The sequence below is a fragment of the Protomyctophum parallelum genome (genome assembly GCF_964188405.1).
Source record: "Protomyctophum parallelum genome assembly, chromosome: 16".
NCBI classification, from domain to species: Eukaryota; Metazoa; Chordata; class Actinopteri; order Myctophiformes; family Myctophidae; genus Protomyctophum; species Protomyctophum parallelum.
In genome coordinates this window covers 2,468,703-2,485,319 of record NC_139711.1, presented here as the reverse complement: position 1 = coordinate 2,485,319, position 16,617 = coordinate 2,468,703, and the positions used below count along the sequence as shown (strand labels likewise).

At 44.2% G+C, this 16,617-nt stretch overlaps 1 protein-coding gene across 1 annotated transcript; it reads left to right on the top strand.

Moving 5' to 3' along the window:
- Positions 1-234: 234 nt before the first annotated feature.
- zdhhc15b (zDHHC palmitoyltransferase 15b) lies at positions 235-15,327 on the top strand. Its single transcript, XM_083785217.1, has 11 exons — positions 235-372; positions 831-857; positions 1,065-1,159; positions 1,339-1,459; positions 1,783-1,852; positions 2,545-2,577; positions 3,162-3,282; positions 8,809-8,941; positions 9,485-9,611; positions 11,641-11,756; positions 13,661-15,327. Exons 1-11 carry the CDS (start codon positions 255-257, stop codon positions 13,702-13,704), a joined length of 1,005 nt encoding a protein of 334 aa, XP_083641343.1. The 5' UTR covers positions 235-254; the 3' UTR covers positions 13,705-15,327.
- The last annotated feature ends 1,290 nt before the right edge of the window (positions 15,328-16,617 follow it).

The window sequence follows — 16,617 nt, the reverse complement described above, 5'->3', positions numbered from 1 at the left end:
GCGTCGTGTTGTAGCTACGTGGACGCAGAGAGTAGTATAGACGCTTTAATTTAATAATACTGCCACCTCGGCACCTCCATGAAGACCACTCATCGCCATCATCTCCGGCCTGTGCCAAAACCCGCGTCGTGGATGATGGATGAAGTGCCGCTAATCGCTCTCCGATCAGGAGGATGCATGGATGGATCATAATGATAAACCACCGCAGGAACGGTAGTCGAGCGCAGATGTCGGCCGGGGCTAGATGGACCAACATGTCTCTGTCCAGAGGGCTGAGATGCTGCCAGAGGGTCTTCTCCTGGATCCCGGTCATTATCATCACCTCGGTGGTGCTCTGGTCGTACTATGCTTATGTCTTTGAACTGTGCTTGTGTAAGTATATGATCTGATCCGCCTTGTGTTGTGATTTTCTTTTACTCGACACACACAGACGACAGCAGCAGCAGCAGCAGCAGCAGCAGTATAGACCAAAACATTACACACAGACTGGCGGGTGGGCGGAAGTGGTTTTGCGCTGCGATTATAGACTTTGCTATTGTTACGATTGGGATTTTTGACAACATTAATGTCCTGTCACGTTGTGTTATTTTAAAGAATATTCCAGACCGTGACCATTGTTGACTGACAGCCTATAGGAAGCTCTGAGTTCACTAACTGGATTGTAGCTCCCCGTTTGGCTGTCTAGCTTTAGCTAGCCTGGCTACTGTAGCAGTGTAGCCTATTAATGTGCAATGTGTCAGCAGAGAGCATTCCCATAATAATAATAATGCATAAACAACAACAGCAACATACTATAAGTATAAGCTTACGTTGTGTTTGGTGTTTTTCAGTCACACTCAACAACTCACTGGAAAAAGGTGAGTTGATCTCTCATATACTATATGAAACTGTAGACAGTTGATTACTTAACCCCTATGCTGTGATGACTGAGGTCCCCCAGTGGTCTGTACTATATGTCTGCTAGTATTTACTATTTACACCAAATCACTTTGTTGAAAAATAACCAGGACACTATATTTCGTACATACATAAATGTGACTGGTGCTATGTCTCATTGTCCGCAGTATGCTATCTACTGGTATTCCATGTTTGCTTTGCAATGTTCTCATGGACTTACTGGAAATCCATCTTCACTCCGCCTGCGTCTCCTTGCAAAAAGGTTAGTGTAAAGTTTTAATTGGTTCTGAAAAGCAATCTGACGGCTAGATTGGACCCTTTTGTGGGCCTGCGGACCGCCAGCTTCACACTACTGGTGTAAACATCCCTCAAAATGATCCCCGTGCTTATACCTGGTGAATGACTTTATTCTATCATCTAAAAGTCACTTGTTGTGTACAGTTCCAGCTGTCATATTCAGACAAAGAGCGATACGAGATGGAGGAGAGGCCAGATGCTCAGAAACAAATCCTGGTCGAGATTGCAAAGAAACTGCCCATCTTCTCTCGAGCACAATCTGGAGGTACGGTTCTCAGCTCTCATTCCCTGGCCCTTTCAAGCACCGTTCCACACCTTCTAATCCTCTTTGTGTTGAAAAAATAACCTAGGCCAGGGCAATTAGCTGTATGTGTGTCTGAGAGAGAGAGAGAGAGAGTGTGTGTGGCTCTGCTGCATGCATAGATGGGGGGGCATCATTCTCAGTCTCCACCTCTGTAATTAGCCAATGTGTCTCTTTTCATTAGCATGATAGCTCAGACTAAGTTCTAGGTTTGCAGGAAGTGAATGAAGGGCGAGCTCGGCTCAAGTGTCTGCGCTTTGGACTGACCCATCCCTCTTGTCTTCCAGCGATCAGGTTCTGTGACCGCTGCCAGGTACTGAAGCCTGACCGATGTCATCATTGCTCCGTTTGTGAAACGTAAGTACCCCTTTCCTCCTCCCAGGGCACTCGACTTAGAGAGATTGCCCCCAGGCCAGAGGATATTTGTTCGCCCCGGGGAGTGTTGTGATAATTAGAAGGTGTCGTTCTGGCTCTGGCGTGCAGTGCCGTGCACCCAATCTGTTTGAAAGAGAATCGCCCAACCATGTTCAATCAGAGCGATGCGTGGTGCTGTTACCTGAACTAAGAGAGAAAAGGACGCAAAGGAAGACTCTAATCACTTTCTATTTGTTGAAAAGAACAAAGCAATACCTGGAAGTTTGTCATTAATTCATTTGTCATTCATGTGAAACGAGCTCGGGTTCCTGTGTGTGTGTGTGTGGGGGGGGGGTAATTGTATTTTGGCATAAAGCACATAAAGCTGCTTTAAGTTACTTTTTTATTTATATAAAATACTTGTTAAATAGCTTTAGTAATCATTGCTCTAGACTAGAGTTTTTTCGAACAGTAACAGGGTTATCTCAGTCTCCCCAGCTCATTAGTAAAGGCCAATTTCATCCATTCAGGGGCGAGAATGCTTTAGTTTGAGTGTTAAAGTGTTGTATATACTGTACCATAGTGTCATCATCAGATAGGTGGAATTTAGAACTGAACAAGTAACATTTTGTTACACTGCAATGTAGCAATTTGACATTTTAGGCCAATGCAATAATGAACATGCCTTATTTCAGATGTGTGTTGAAGATGGACCATCATTGTCCATGGTAAGCTCAGATCAACTTTCTCAGTTGGAATTAAAAATATATTTTCTTTGTATTTTTGACCCCTTTGTTAAAGGGCCACTTCACCCCTTTTGCAACCAGATCTTATTTTAATGATGTTTCAGAGACAATAAACACTTTCCTGGGGCTTTTATGTGGGTAATATGTGTTTTTAGATATTTTAGTATTTCCAAGTGTCCATGATGTCATGGACACTGGGCTCACTTACTTCCTGGACTACATGTTGTCTCAGTAAGACAGCCCTCCCCCTATCCTCAAGGAGGAGCAGTGCACCAGAGCATTATGGGAATTGTAGTCCAGGAAGGAAGTGAGCCCAGTGTCCATTACATCATGGAGTCCATGGACGCTTAATATCTGAAATACCTAAAAAACACAAATTACCCAGATAAAAACCCCCAGGAAAGTGTTTCTTGTCTCCCAAACATCATTAAAATAAGATCTGGTTGCAAAAAGGGTGAAGTGGCCCTTTAATCCTAACCCAATGCTGAACATTATTATTACGTTGTCATTTCCGTGTACTCAGATGCTATGCTGACTGCGGTGCGTTGGTATTTATTGTCTTTTAGGGTGAACAACTGCGTCGGCTTTTCCAACTACAAGTTCTTCCTGCTGTTTCTGGCGTACTCCATGTTGTACTGTGTGTTCGTCACAGCCACTGTCCTGCAGTACTTCCTCAGGTTCTGGGTGGTGAGTGTCGTGTTTGTGTGTGTGTGTGTGTGTGTCTCTTTTAATGAGACAAAAGGAGGACTCCTGCACATCCAAGAGAACCTGTGAGAGGTGCAAGTCTAGTTGGCAGGCCTGACTCACACGGTCACAACAGATTGATGTATAGCTGATGCGTGAGACTTATTGACTGATGCAAGCTCGCAATTAATTTCCAATGGGAGTCCCATGATTTGACACAACATTTTTGTTGTATGAGGGGGAGGGGGGCAGTCGAAACACAGCCGGAAGCCGTACAACAAAAATGTTGTGTCAAACCATGTGGAAATGCATTGGGAGCTTGCATCAGTAAACTAGTCTCATACATCTAGCATGCATCAATGTTGTATGCTAGATCGAAAGGTGTGAGTCAGGCCATAGACTTCAAAAAAAGGAAATAAACCTTCCTAATAAATAGTAAGTTGTCCGTCTATATTCTTTGGAGTGTGAAAAAATATATGTATATGCAGTCCCTTCCAAGGAAGGGACTGCATATACATATATTAAAACAAAGTATATATATATATATATATATCAATGTGAATCAAGGCAAGACTGTTATTATTTGGGTAATGTACATTGTGCTGTTCCTGCCAAAGTGTATGCTGAACTTCAGCTCAACAGCGAGCTAAACTCCAATTCCCCATAGAAAGAATGACAGAATCGTGATGTAAAGTTCCTTTACTGAGTGGTTCTTCATCATAATTTATGTTTGCAAGCCCACACAGCTGATTACTATCCAGTGCAATAATCTAAACTCACACAACTGCCTTAACTAGGTCAAATGTCACAGTGGCCTCTTCTAATCAAGAAGGCATTTCAATGTAAGAGTCCTTAAGTCTTTCAAAAATAAAGCCTTTCTAAACATTATAACGGCATACAATATAAACAACATTATAAAACAACACACTCCCCGCCGTGACCTCTATGAGGTCAACAACTTATCTTTCACAATGCGGGTTCTGAATAAGAGTCCTCTGTGTAGAAGCAGAACCAAGCCTAGTCTACAAAAATCCTTTGCATAACCTTGGTCCAAAGTCTCCTTGTCCACGTTGAGTTGTTTTACCTTTTTCCCAGGGAAGGTGGTGGTGATCGCTTCCATTGGCCATTAGTTCTGAGCAGCTTGATTGTCCTTCAGCGGAACATGACCTTGTTGAAGATTTCTTTTTGACTCTTGACTGCATTGCCGGGTAGGTATGTTCCACTGTTTCGGTGCAGACCTCCTTTTCTGTGAAGTCTCCTTGAGGGCGTGAGACTACGGCCTTCTTGTTGGACCTGAAAAGACTGTCATGTGACTCTCCGCCATGGCAGGGTTTTGCTTCAATGTGCATGAAGTTTGTGCAAGGTTGGAGGATTGAAGGGCGACCTCTTTCTTGCACGTCGGTCTTGAATGTTGTGACTGTAGGCTTGTGAGTGTTGTCCAAACATACGTCTCCTACCAGCACCCAGCCCAAGTCAAGGCGCTGGGCGAAGGGGGCATCGTACGGCCCGTCGACGTCATAAGGCCCTGTGACCTGTTGCCTCACTTGGTGTAATCGTGTGACATCTCTGCCGAGCAACAGCAGGATCTCTGCTTGTGGGTCTAGCTCCGGGATGTATTCTGCAATATTCCTTAGATGCGGGTGGTGCATAGCGGCGCTCGGTGTTGGGATTTCTGACCTGTTGTTGATGTCATTGCACTCGAGAAGTGGTGGCAGGGGAATGCTGAGATTGCCATCCAATGACTCGATCTGGAACCCTTCAGCTTTCCTGCCTGATGTCTGAACCATACCAGAACACGTCTTCAGGTAGTATGAAGATGGTTCAGCCTTTACGTTAAACGGGTTGAAGAAATCGGATCTAGCCAACGACCGGTTGCTCTGGTCATCCAGTATTACGTAAGCATCGATAGCGTTGTCCCTTGAATATTTTGGGTACAGCCTTGCTAGGCAGATCTTAGAGCACGATCTTCCGACTTGGCCCAGGTCACATACCTCTGTACAGCTGGAGCTGACGATTTGTTCGCTGGACTGGTCGTCTTCCTCCTCCCTGTCATTCTCTGCTGAGGGCGAAGAGGCCCTGGGTGTCTGTAACACTGGTCCGGGATGCATGGCTGTTTCGTGAAAGTCGCTGTCGCACTCCTCACACTTTACTGCATTTTTGCAGTCCTTCGCAACTGTGGCTGAGGATACACATTTGAAACAAATTCCCTTCTCCATGAGAAAGGCCTTCCTGTCCAAGAGTGTTCTGTTTCTGAAGGTCCTGCACTTCCTCAGTGGGTGAGGAAGGTTGTGGATTGGGCATGTTTTGCGTGGGTCATTGTCGCTTTTCACAAGGTTGTCTGCATCAGGTTCTGCTGTAGAGACGTTGGTCTTGTGAACCGTGATTGGTCTGTCTGTTTTTGCAGGTGCAGTTCCACTACTGGAAAGAATAAAGCTTGGGTCGTTACGCTTCCGAGCTTCGTGGCAGACAAACCGGGTGAAGTACTGGAATGGTGGGTAACAACCGTCATTGTCCTCCTTCCATTTGGAGCCGGTGGACATCCATTTTTCTTGGAGCCCGAAAGGTAGCTTCTCGACAATGGGGTTTATGCCCCGTGAAGTGTCCAGATATGACATCCCCCTGAGGTATCCGTCCTCCTTCGCACCCTGGAGCTCCATGAGAAGATCTCCTAGGTCCTGTAGCTTTTTGTGGTCTTTCGCCGTCACTCGTGGGAAGTCATCCAGCCGCTTGAATAGAGAGTTCTCTAGAATTTCGGGAGCTGCATAACATTCACGGAGTCTTTCCCATGCCTTTTGAAGAGCTGCTGCAGGGTTATTTACATACACGGAGCGCATACGTTTGACATGTTCGCTGGATTCCTTACCGAGCCACCGTGTCATTAAATCCAATTCCTCTGTTGCTGTGAGGCCTAACCCTCGAGTAGTGTTGGCGTAGGATGAGTACCAAGCGCGGTAGTTTTCGGGCCTGTCATCGAACTGATATAGGCTAGAGCTCACCAAGTCTCGCCGAGCGAGGAGGATTGCAAGTGATTCGGTGGTGGGTGCATTGGCATTAGCTGCTGGTGTACCTTGGGGGGTGTATGGCAGGGCGGAAACATTCAACTTGGAGTAATCCCTGCTTGAATGTACCTGATAATCATGCTCTTGTTTAGGGGACTTGTATTCCTTTTTAACGCGACGTGGTGCGCTTGCATCGTTGGTTTGGTTATTGGTTTTGTAGACGGCTTTGACATGAAGTGAGCTGTCTCTTGCTTGGCATTGCTGTATCGGTGGAGAAACAAAACTTGTGCTTGGCTGTGTCGGATTGTTGGCGTCGACACAGTCTTGCGGTGGAGAGATCACTTGTTCGGGTGGCTGATTGCCGAATGAGTTGAATTTTTGTTGAGAATTTACAAACTCACTAGCCCTCTCCATTTTATCCTCTTCTGAGATCTCATCTAACACTTGAGGGTCGTAGTAGACTTCAGCCGTCTCCAAAGCTACTGCCTCTGAAACAGCTGCATCTGCTTGTTGAGAATGTACAAACACGCGTGTCCTCTCCGTTTTATCCTCTTCTGAGATCTCGTCTAACACTAGAGGGTCGTGATAGACTTCGGCCATCTCCAAAACTACTGCTTCTGCAACAGCTGCGTCTGCTTCACGCTTGAAAGAGAGCACTCCTAAATCAGCTTCGTATCTTGCTGAAGCTAATTGTAACTTTGATTCCATAGCAGCCTTTTGCTGGTGCATATCTGCTTCCATAGTAGCCTTTTCCACCTTGAGTTGAGCTTCTTGGGCCGCATATTCTGCTCGTATCTTGGCAGCCTCTGCTCTTCCACGGGCACGAGCGGCTGCGCTGGTCGATGAGCCTGATGTCCGTGAGCTCCTCTTGCTCGCCAAAGAAGATGTGTCGCTTTTCTTTGATGTCATCTCTCTTCAAGCACAACACCAGTCAAAGTATGCTTTTTTACTGTGCTGTTCCTGCCAAAGTGTATGCTGAACTTCAGCTCAACAGCGAGCTAAACTCCAATTCCCCATAGAAAGAATGACAGAATCGTGATGTAAAGTTCCTTTACTGAGTGGTTCTTCATCTTTTACAAGGTCATGGAGTAAAAACTGAAACAAACATAAAATACAATACAACATGCATGAGTTCAGTTGTCCTGTTCTTAATTTTACAGTAGCTTGTAAATACAATCCTTTTTAATCCAAAATTACCATGAAATCCCTTTTTTTTAAACATGAACTAAATTATGCATGAAATTGACATTCACAAGTTCACAACATGAAATACAATACATTCCAATGAATTCTAACTTACAGCATTGCCTCTTGGTGAAGATTTGTAGAAATTAGAAAGGAAATAAAGCTCTTTGTTGCACAGAGAAGGAGTAGGTGCACTCTCTGTGCTGCTTCCAACATAAATTATGTTTGCAAGCCCACACAGCTGATTACTATCCAGTGCAATCATCTAAACTCACACACCTGCCTTAACTAGGTCAAATGTCACAGTGGCCTCTTCTAATCAAGAAGGCATTTCAATGTAAGAGTCCTTAAGTCTTTCAAAAATAAAGCCTTTCTAAACATTATAACGGCATACAATATAAACAACATTATAAAACAACACATACATCGTTTACAAAAATATATATTCATATGTCAAGTTTTCTTTTATGAGCTTAACATTGATCCCGTGTCAGTTATCTGATCCTAGATCAGCCTATTCATCGCATGACTGTGTTGTGTCGCCCGTAAAAAAAACCTTATGTGTCCCAACGCACGTGCTCTTTTTTCCGATCTGCAACACAGTTGTGCGACAAAGCATAGTTGCTCTCCTGATCAAGTGATCAGCGCTGCTAGTGCTTTGTACAGGTGGTTTTGGTTCACTCAGGAATTATATGTGATAAACAACAGACCCTATAGAGCGTCGCAGTCCCACCCCCTACCAGGGCCCAGGAAATTATTCTCTGTTCATTTTCCTCATAGACATTTCAAAAAGTATTTATTTAAAGAAGTTTAAAAAAAAACTTTACAACACCTTTTTTTTTCTTTTTTCTTCTTTGTAATTATTTGTTTGGTCCAAAATATTGTGTTTGTTGTCATGAGTTGTCACGACTCGAGTTGGCCTTGTCCGCAGCGTAACCGTCTTTAAATAAATGCTTTTTGAAATGTCTATGGGAAAAATGCATTGGGATTAATTTCCTGACTGTGACGCTCTATGACTGCGACGCTCTATTGTGGAGAGAAAGCTCTAACGCAACGAGGTGGGTGCTGGGTGGTGGGGCGGTTTACTGCACAGCCACATATGCATCTGCAAACACGCATGTAAGGTTTATTAAAATGTAATGTAATCGGCCAAATGTAAATGTAATCGCCGTTTAAAAATGAGTCTGTTCACCTCATCTTGTGATTCAACTCTTATCACAAGATCATGTGTGTGTGCGTGTATTGCACGCACACACACCCATTCGAGAGAACAGAAGGTTTTATTGTGGAGCCCACTGGAGTGTCTCAGGTTTCTCTGCCTCTCTTGTTTCTCTCTCTCTCCCAGGGGGACCTGCCAAACGGCCCTGCAAAGTTCCACGTCCTCTTCCTGATGTTTGTGGCGCTCATGTTCTTTGTCAGTCTCATGTTCCTGTTCACCTACCACTGCTGGCTGGTGGCCAAGAATCGCTCCACTCTAGGTAACGGTTTCACTTTGTCCTTTTAGTGCTGGAATGGAACTATCGATTATCTTCTTGGCGAATAATCAGAGATGCATGTTTTTGGGACAATACATATATTAACAAAACGATTTTTTTAAATAATCTACTAAATCAGTATTTAACCCTATTTTCGACTTAATTGTACGGCAGTGTCTCACAAAAAAAAACACAAAATAGCTGTGGTTATTTTCTGTATTTCTTTTTGAAAATATTCTATATTAAATATTATCTTATTACTATAACAAAATACATACATACATGGATGCACCTGGGACGTATCTTCAGTGATGTATCCCAAGGTCATCGGGGTTTCCCAACATCATACCCCTCACTCAGGTGACCCAGCCGAGGTGACCAAGTCCCGACTTACGTCCCAGTAGCTACCCTCGATCATCCCACTAGGGAAAAACCAGGGCCACACAATCCGTTCCTCCTGAACTACTCTGCCAGGACTGGCCTACAATTGTTTATATATTGTTTCACCTGTTGTTGCTAACATGTTGTGTGTCGGTGCCGTTCCAGAGGCCTTCTCGGCTCCAGTGTTTGCCAGTGGTCCAGACAGAAACGGCTTCAATGTGGGCCTGCGCCGAAACCTGCAGCAGGTGTTTGGGGAAGACAGGAGGCTGTGGTTCGTCCCTGTTTTCACCAGGTCAGTTTGTTCACGTACACACACACACACACACACACACACACACACACACACTTAACCACCTAAAACCCTACCTTGCATCCATATCGTCGCTGTCGGACAGAAAGCTTGTGTTTCCATATTTCAACCCTACTTCATCATTCAAGAGTGTCTGTCCCCCCCCACTTGCTAGTCATGTCCTAATGTCACACTTACAGTGATGTAAATAGCTTTTCAATGTAATGAGTCCCGGGATGCAGGGAATGGTCCTTTAGATGAGTCCCAGGGACATTTTATGAGTCTCACTTCAACGACGTTAGGAGTCATATTTTGCCATTTACAAATTCCAGCATTTAACCCCCATTACATTTGTATATGGTTATACTGTGGTTATATTCATGTAGAAAACAGAAGCAGAAATGATTACTATAACTGAAGCCAGCAAAATAAACTAGAATAAAAAACAGTACAGTAGTGCATCCCGTGGATGCAGAGGTCGTTGTTATTTTGCTTCCCTTAACTATGAACTGTGTTTTGGGATGCAAAATGCACCCTATTTTAATCTCTGCACTTACTGTATCAAGAGGCGAAAGTGTGGACCCACCACCAACAAAACCACATTATATTGAATGAGAGCAGCGCAGAGAGCAAAGTTCTGGTTTTGTTCCTAATCCAGACAACAGTCTTGTCAAAACTCGACTATTGTAACTCCCTCCTTACTGGCCTACCAGCATGTGCACTTAAGCCTCTCCAGCTGATCCAAAATGCCGCAGCTCGCTTGGTCTTCAACCAGCCAAAATTCTCACATGTCTCCCCCCTGCTCCGCTCCCTCCACTGGCTCCCGGTCGCTGCCCGCACAGATTACAAAACTCTGATGCTGGCATTCAAGGCAACCAAAGGTATGGCTCCCCCATATCTTGCAAGTATGATTGAACCCTACAAACCCTCCCGCGCACTCAGATCAGCCAACGCAGGGAAGCTGGAAGTACCCTCACTAAAAACGCCGGGACAACGCTCCACACGTCCCAAACTCTTCTCCCTTCTGGCTCCAAAACTGTGGAATGCACTTCCCATTGCAGTCAGAACTGCAGCATCACTCCCAATCTTCCGCCGTAGTCTGAAAACCCACCTTTTTAGACTCCATCATGGCCCATAGCACTTACCCTACCCCCTTAGATAGCATTTCTGTAGACGTAGATAGCATCTGATACAGACTTATAGCATGTTATGTAGACGGCACTATAATTGCATTGTATATACTGTAGTCATAGCACACCATAGTACATAATATGTACTGTATAGCATAGTAGTATATATATATATAGCTTATATGTATAGTCTCATAATATAGATATTCCACTGTTACTTTCTTAGCTTACGCATGTTTTATGATAAATGCTTTTGTGATGTATTCCCATGCTTTTGTTCCTGATTATTGTAAGTCACTCTGGATTAAGAGCGTCTGCTAAATGCCTAAATTGTAAATTGTAATTGTAAATTGTTCCACAAATAATTGAGACATTATGTACGCATAAAAAAGGGAACTTTCTCTTATGATGAAAGCAATTAGGCAGATGCTCAGGCACTGATGAAGACCATTATGGGTTGAAACGTTGTCCACTCAACATACATCACAGTGTGCTGACTCAGACTGCTGACTTTTCTTCTCTTCCATTCCATCTTCCAGACATATATTTGTCCGGCAAGTGTTTACATTGAACTTTTGGATGTGCTTTGCTCCACCTTGGACTTTATAGCTCCTACAGTACGTGTTCACATCACATTAAACTAGGTCCGGAGTCTGCCTTATGGAATTTGAATATTTTGGGTGAAATGCATGTGAGACCGTGCATCTGAAAGCACATGCATTACAGACGTGCCTGCATGCAATGAATTACAATTTGATACCATCATCACATTTGGCACACAGGCAGACACAAGGGAGATGGGACTGTCTGCAATTATGTGACAGTATTATGTTGTAATATTGGAGTGAAAAGATTGTTGCTTGACGTCGTTCCTTTTTTCCATTTGTGTTTTTATTTAACAGTCAAGGGAATGGACATTACTTCCCCTTAAAGAGTCTGAGCGAATCCCAGAACCCTTTACTAGCCAATGAGGAGATGTGGGATGAGTCTGATGAGGGCTCTGACGACGGGAGCATTGGTGAGTTCCTTTAGATCTGTAGACACTGACACTCTCCTCACACCTGCTTTGTAACTTTTGGTAGTTACAACTTAGAATAGGTTCTCCTGAACCTGTCCTAGAGCACTGAAGTCTTCCCATAGACCTTTTTTACACCGGTCCGGACGTGGGGGGGATGCTTGCCGGAACCGGGCGGGCACCCTGGCCGGCTTTCGATGTTCGGGGGAACCCCACCGGGCACAGTACAGTACAGTAACTATAACAATACATGTATAGTTGCGCCGCTCAGTTCATACAGGTGTGATCTTCATATTGATTTAGGCTCTGTGCATGACTGTAGTGATGCGTTTCCGGATGGTGGCATACGCATTTCTTCGTCCAGTGCTGATTGCATATTTGAACGGGAGACATATTATGACACAATAGTACTGTGTACTATTGATAGTACACAGTAGAGAGAGACAGGAAGCGAGGAGAGATGACACGCAGCAACGGGCTCGGTAATCAAACCCCGTGACTCGCTGTCAGGCATTAGAGAAGGGTTCCCCAATAGGCGGCCCGCGGGCCATTTGCGGCCTGCGGAGCGCCCCCTTGTGGCCCCTGGAAGAATAAATAAATAAATAAAAATAAATAAAAAGTTTATTTTAATTTTTTGGAGGGGTCCCAGATATAAATGGCATTAAATGGGGGTCAGTAGCCTATGCATGTCAAACTGGGCATCCTTTTCAAATGGGGTCTTGCCATGAAAATGAATTTTCAGGGCTCGACCTCGCACGTGCGGACTCGGCCCCCAGCCTGTTGCGCTAGTCAAAATATGGCCCTTGAGGAAAATTAATTGGGGAACCCTGCATTAGATCCTAATATTTGGGTATGCGGCGCGCCTTGACTGCTATAGGCAGGCCAGCGGTGCCTCCTACACACATGTGTGTACTAGTGTGTACGTTGTGTGTTTCTGGTTCAAATCTGCTGCAGACTCCGAGCCAATCAAACGGAACTATTGGGAATAGGAACTGGAACGGGAAAGCGGTGTTTGAATTACATTTAGCTCACCCCAGAGTTGTGGGTGACCAATCAAAGCCCACTATTCAAAGTGAGACTTTGTTTTTGCTGTACGTTGGAATCCAACCGCCCCTCGAAAAAAAATCTTCCACGCCGAAGTTTCAGACTTAACCCATTTTGGGCGGGAACCCCTTTTGGTGTTTTAAACATTGTTATAATTTAGCTATTGGAAAAATAGCAGATCTACAAGCTTATAGCACGCCACCGAGTGGCGCACTATGAGCTTGTAGGTCTGCTATTTTTATTAAATCGTGAAAATGTGGCGCAAATTTGGAATATATATGTATCTATTTTTTTTTAACTCAAATCTTTGCTTCTGGGGGGGTCCCTGGAACAACATATTTTCAGATGGGGGTCGGCGGCCAATTACATATCATTGTTTTGGGGTCCTTGACATGAAATATTGAGCACCACTGATACAGAAACAGTGATATTAGACTGGCCATGCCAGGTTAGGAATACAGCCTCCTGGTCCAGTCAGTGCTCTGTGCCGCCACCTTGTGGTCAGATGACGCAAAACACTGGGGTGCGTATCAAAATAAATAAGCATACTACTAGCCTAGCCTACTTAGTATAAAATGAACAAAACAATCTCAGTCCGTCCATTTTTCTCAGTGGGTTGACCTTTCATTCTGAACTTACGAAGGGGCATTGGCATATATGCAATGTGAAGTTGAGTTACCACTTTTATCAAAGCATTTCCACTACAGTCTATATACTAGGATCTATTCTATTCTGTCGTTTCCTAGTTGCAGTCCCATAGCCTGGACGAACGACAGTGTGGTGGATGGAAATGCCTTTTTTTTTTAATTAGTTTTTTTGAATGTGCTATGAACTTTTTGTTTGTTTGTTTTTGTTTGTTCTAGCTGATGACCAAGACCCTTCTGTTACCATAGAGATGGAGGAGTAAGGCAGGTGTCGGCTTGGAACTTTTTAACCCTGGAACAGGCGCAGCGGAACGCGAGTCCATTAAGTCTCTCTCTGTACCGTGAGGCTGAAACGCATTCCGAATGTCCTAGTCGACACTGATCACGTCACGCACAAAACACAGTGAAGCCAAAAAAACGTGTGGATGAAATCTGCATTTCTTTTGTCATTGCCACTTTTTAATTCCTGGTTTTTATTTGCATAATTGTGAAGAAAACGGAAACCGGACGGACATCATTCGTCATGAACCTTCCTCTCCCTGGGGGGGCCTTTTAACTTCTCTGTGGTTTCTTCATGCTGTGGACCTGTGGGAACTATAAGAGATTATTTTGAACCGGGATACTGGCTGCTTTCCTATAATGTCTCATGTTCTACTGTACAGGCCTGCGAGTGTTACTGTACGGTGCATTGACCGTGTTTGCACCTCGAGGAGCCTCCTTACACACCTGACCGACTCGAAGGAGTCTCTCGTCACTCGAAGGAGTCCTCTTGTCTCAGCGACGGAGATCACCCTCTCCGCCCCGGCTTCTCTCCAGCAAAAACACAATTGTGTTCATAGTACAGTGTGGACACTCGGGCCAAAGCCGGCCGCGCTGGATTTGATCCAAGTAGTATCTGCGGTGGTCGGGGCAGGAACTTTACCCCCTTTGTTCCATCGCAGTATGTGAAACTCCATTTTCAAAAAAGGACTTACCGTACTTAACCACTTAAAACCCTACTGTGTATACTTTGCCTGTGGTCTTCCAGGGGGTTATATATTATATACTAGGCCCCCTACTTCTATTTCCTTCTATACCAAATCTCTATGCTGAAAATGGCAATAGCTCACAAACGAGTCGCAACGCAACACGTCGTGAGGTCTGCTACTTTTTGCCAAAGGGACCAGTAAGGGACACTAGGGTTCAAGTGGTTAACATAGGCTATTCCACTCTGTGCCCCGTTTGTTTTGTGGACCTACATTTTTGCGTTGGCGGTGATGTTTCCCGGTTCTATTGTCATTACAGGTGGCGGCAGTGTGCAGCACTAAGGCAAACGGGTGTGAAGTAGACTAGTCTGCTGATGGTGTTTAAGTCACACCCAGGGTATGGTTGGCCGTTTGCATGCACGATGGAGCGTGGGAATCGCACTGTAGTGTAAAAAAATGTCTCAAAATCATGCATCAGAAGAGAGCGCCGTGGCCATATATACACTATCGTAGTTAAAGCTGCAATCCAGAACTTATTTTTAATGGATACAATGTTCTTTGAACCAATCTGTATGGTAGAGTATGTTAATAAAATATAATTCTATACTTGTATGGTTAGAGTATGTTAATGCAACATAACTAGTACATCTGCAGTGGTTGGAGAGGTGCGCTCTCCCAACTGTTCTATTGAGCGGTTTAGACCCTGGTGTTGTTGGATTGGACACCTACCGGTTGACAAAGTAGTACTGCCTGAAACTCAATATCTCCCCTACCCAAGCAGGGACTCCCTCTTGGTTTGGATGAGTGGTAGATGTTTGGCCACCTGCATGGGGAGACCGGGGTCCAAATCTGGGTAGGACATTAAAAACGTATGGATTGCAGCTTTAAAAATTCTTTGGCAAATCTACCTGAAACACAACGCTGTCTTAACCTGACGCTGCCAGATGAGGGCGGTATTGGGTAACCATGTTCCCCAACACAGCCTTCATCTGGGATCTCTCAGGGAGTTGAGCTGACAAAAATCCGTTCCGTACCGGACCAATCAGCGTGAGCTAAGGGCGGGATATGTGCGAAACCGGATGTGAAGCTATATAGGCCCCGTCATCGAATTTGCTTCCGCGATCCCAGATCCCAATAAGCTGTGAAACAAATGTGTGTAGCAAGCTTCTTGGATCTGGCAGCGTCAGGTCAACGCTGTCTGTCATCCTCTGTAAATGTCTTTAGCACTTTCTTAACATTCCTTCATTCTCCATAGATTCAAATAACTATTAAGGTATATTAATGACCTCATACAATCTACATAAGTTCATGCATTTTCTTGACCTATGACCTCATAGGCTCTCAGCAAATGTACTTAATGATGATCAATTTCTTGCATAGTAAATTAGACCATGTATTCAGTATAACCTTAAGATTCTCATATATCCAAACCTTGAAAGATGTATTTGACAGGGGGGGGGGGGGGGGGGGGGAATATGTTGGCTTGTTTCATATTAGACTCCCAAGTCAGTCTCTTAAAAAAACCTCACTCAAGAGACTGTGGTCAATCTCCTAGTTTTCTTTGAGATTAAACAACTGGCATTCTAGAACCAAATACCAATCTTTAGGGAGTTCCTTCATATAGACGAATCCAGGAACGGGTCTCATGGTCGCAGCTTACGTATTTCCTGTAGGCGGACTCGACGTGGCTGTGGGGTTTAAACCCTCACCAGACGCATCTCTTCCACTACAGTGAACGGCAGAGTGAGTGATGTTAGTCTGCCTCAAACTTTACTCCTTTACCTGCTTTTTTAACACTAACATTACAAAGATGCCCAGAACATCGAGATGAACCTGTGTACCGTAGTTTATGGCTGCTCCAACAGTAGTGGCAACATAAAAAATAAAATAAAACGGAATGTCAAAATATCCACCACGGTGGCTGAGACCAGAACCATTGAGTAATGGTTGAAACAAAGCAGTGAAAGGTCCTGAAAGATACATAATGTCAGTCTTACCCAATACCCAATCTTTCTGTTTTATGAACACAAGGCTGCTGTACATTAAGAAAGAACAAAAAAGCATGGGAATACATCACATAAAAGCATTTATCATGAAACATGTGTAAGATAAAGTAACAGTGGAATATCTATATAATGAAGCTATACTATGGCGTGCTATGACTACATACAATGCAATTATAGTGCTGTCTACATAACATGCTATAAGTCT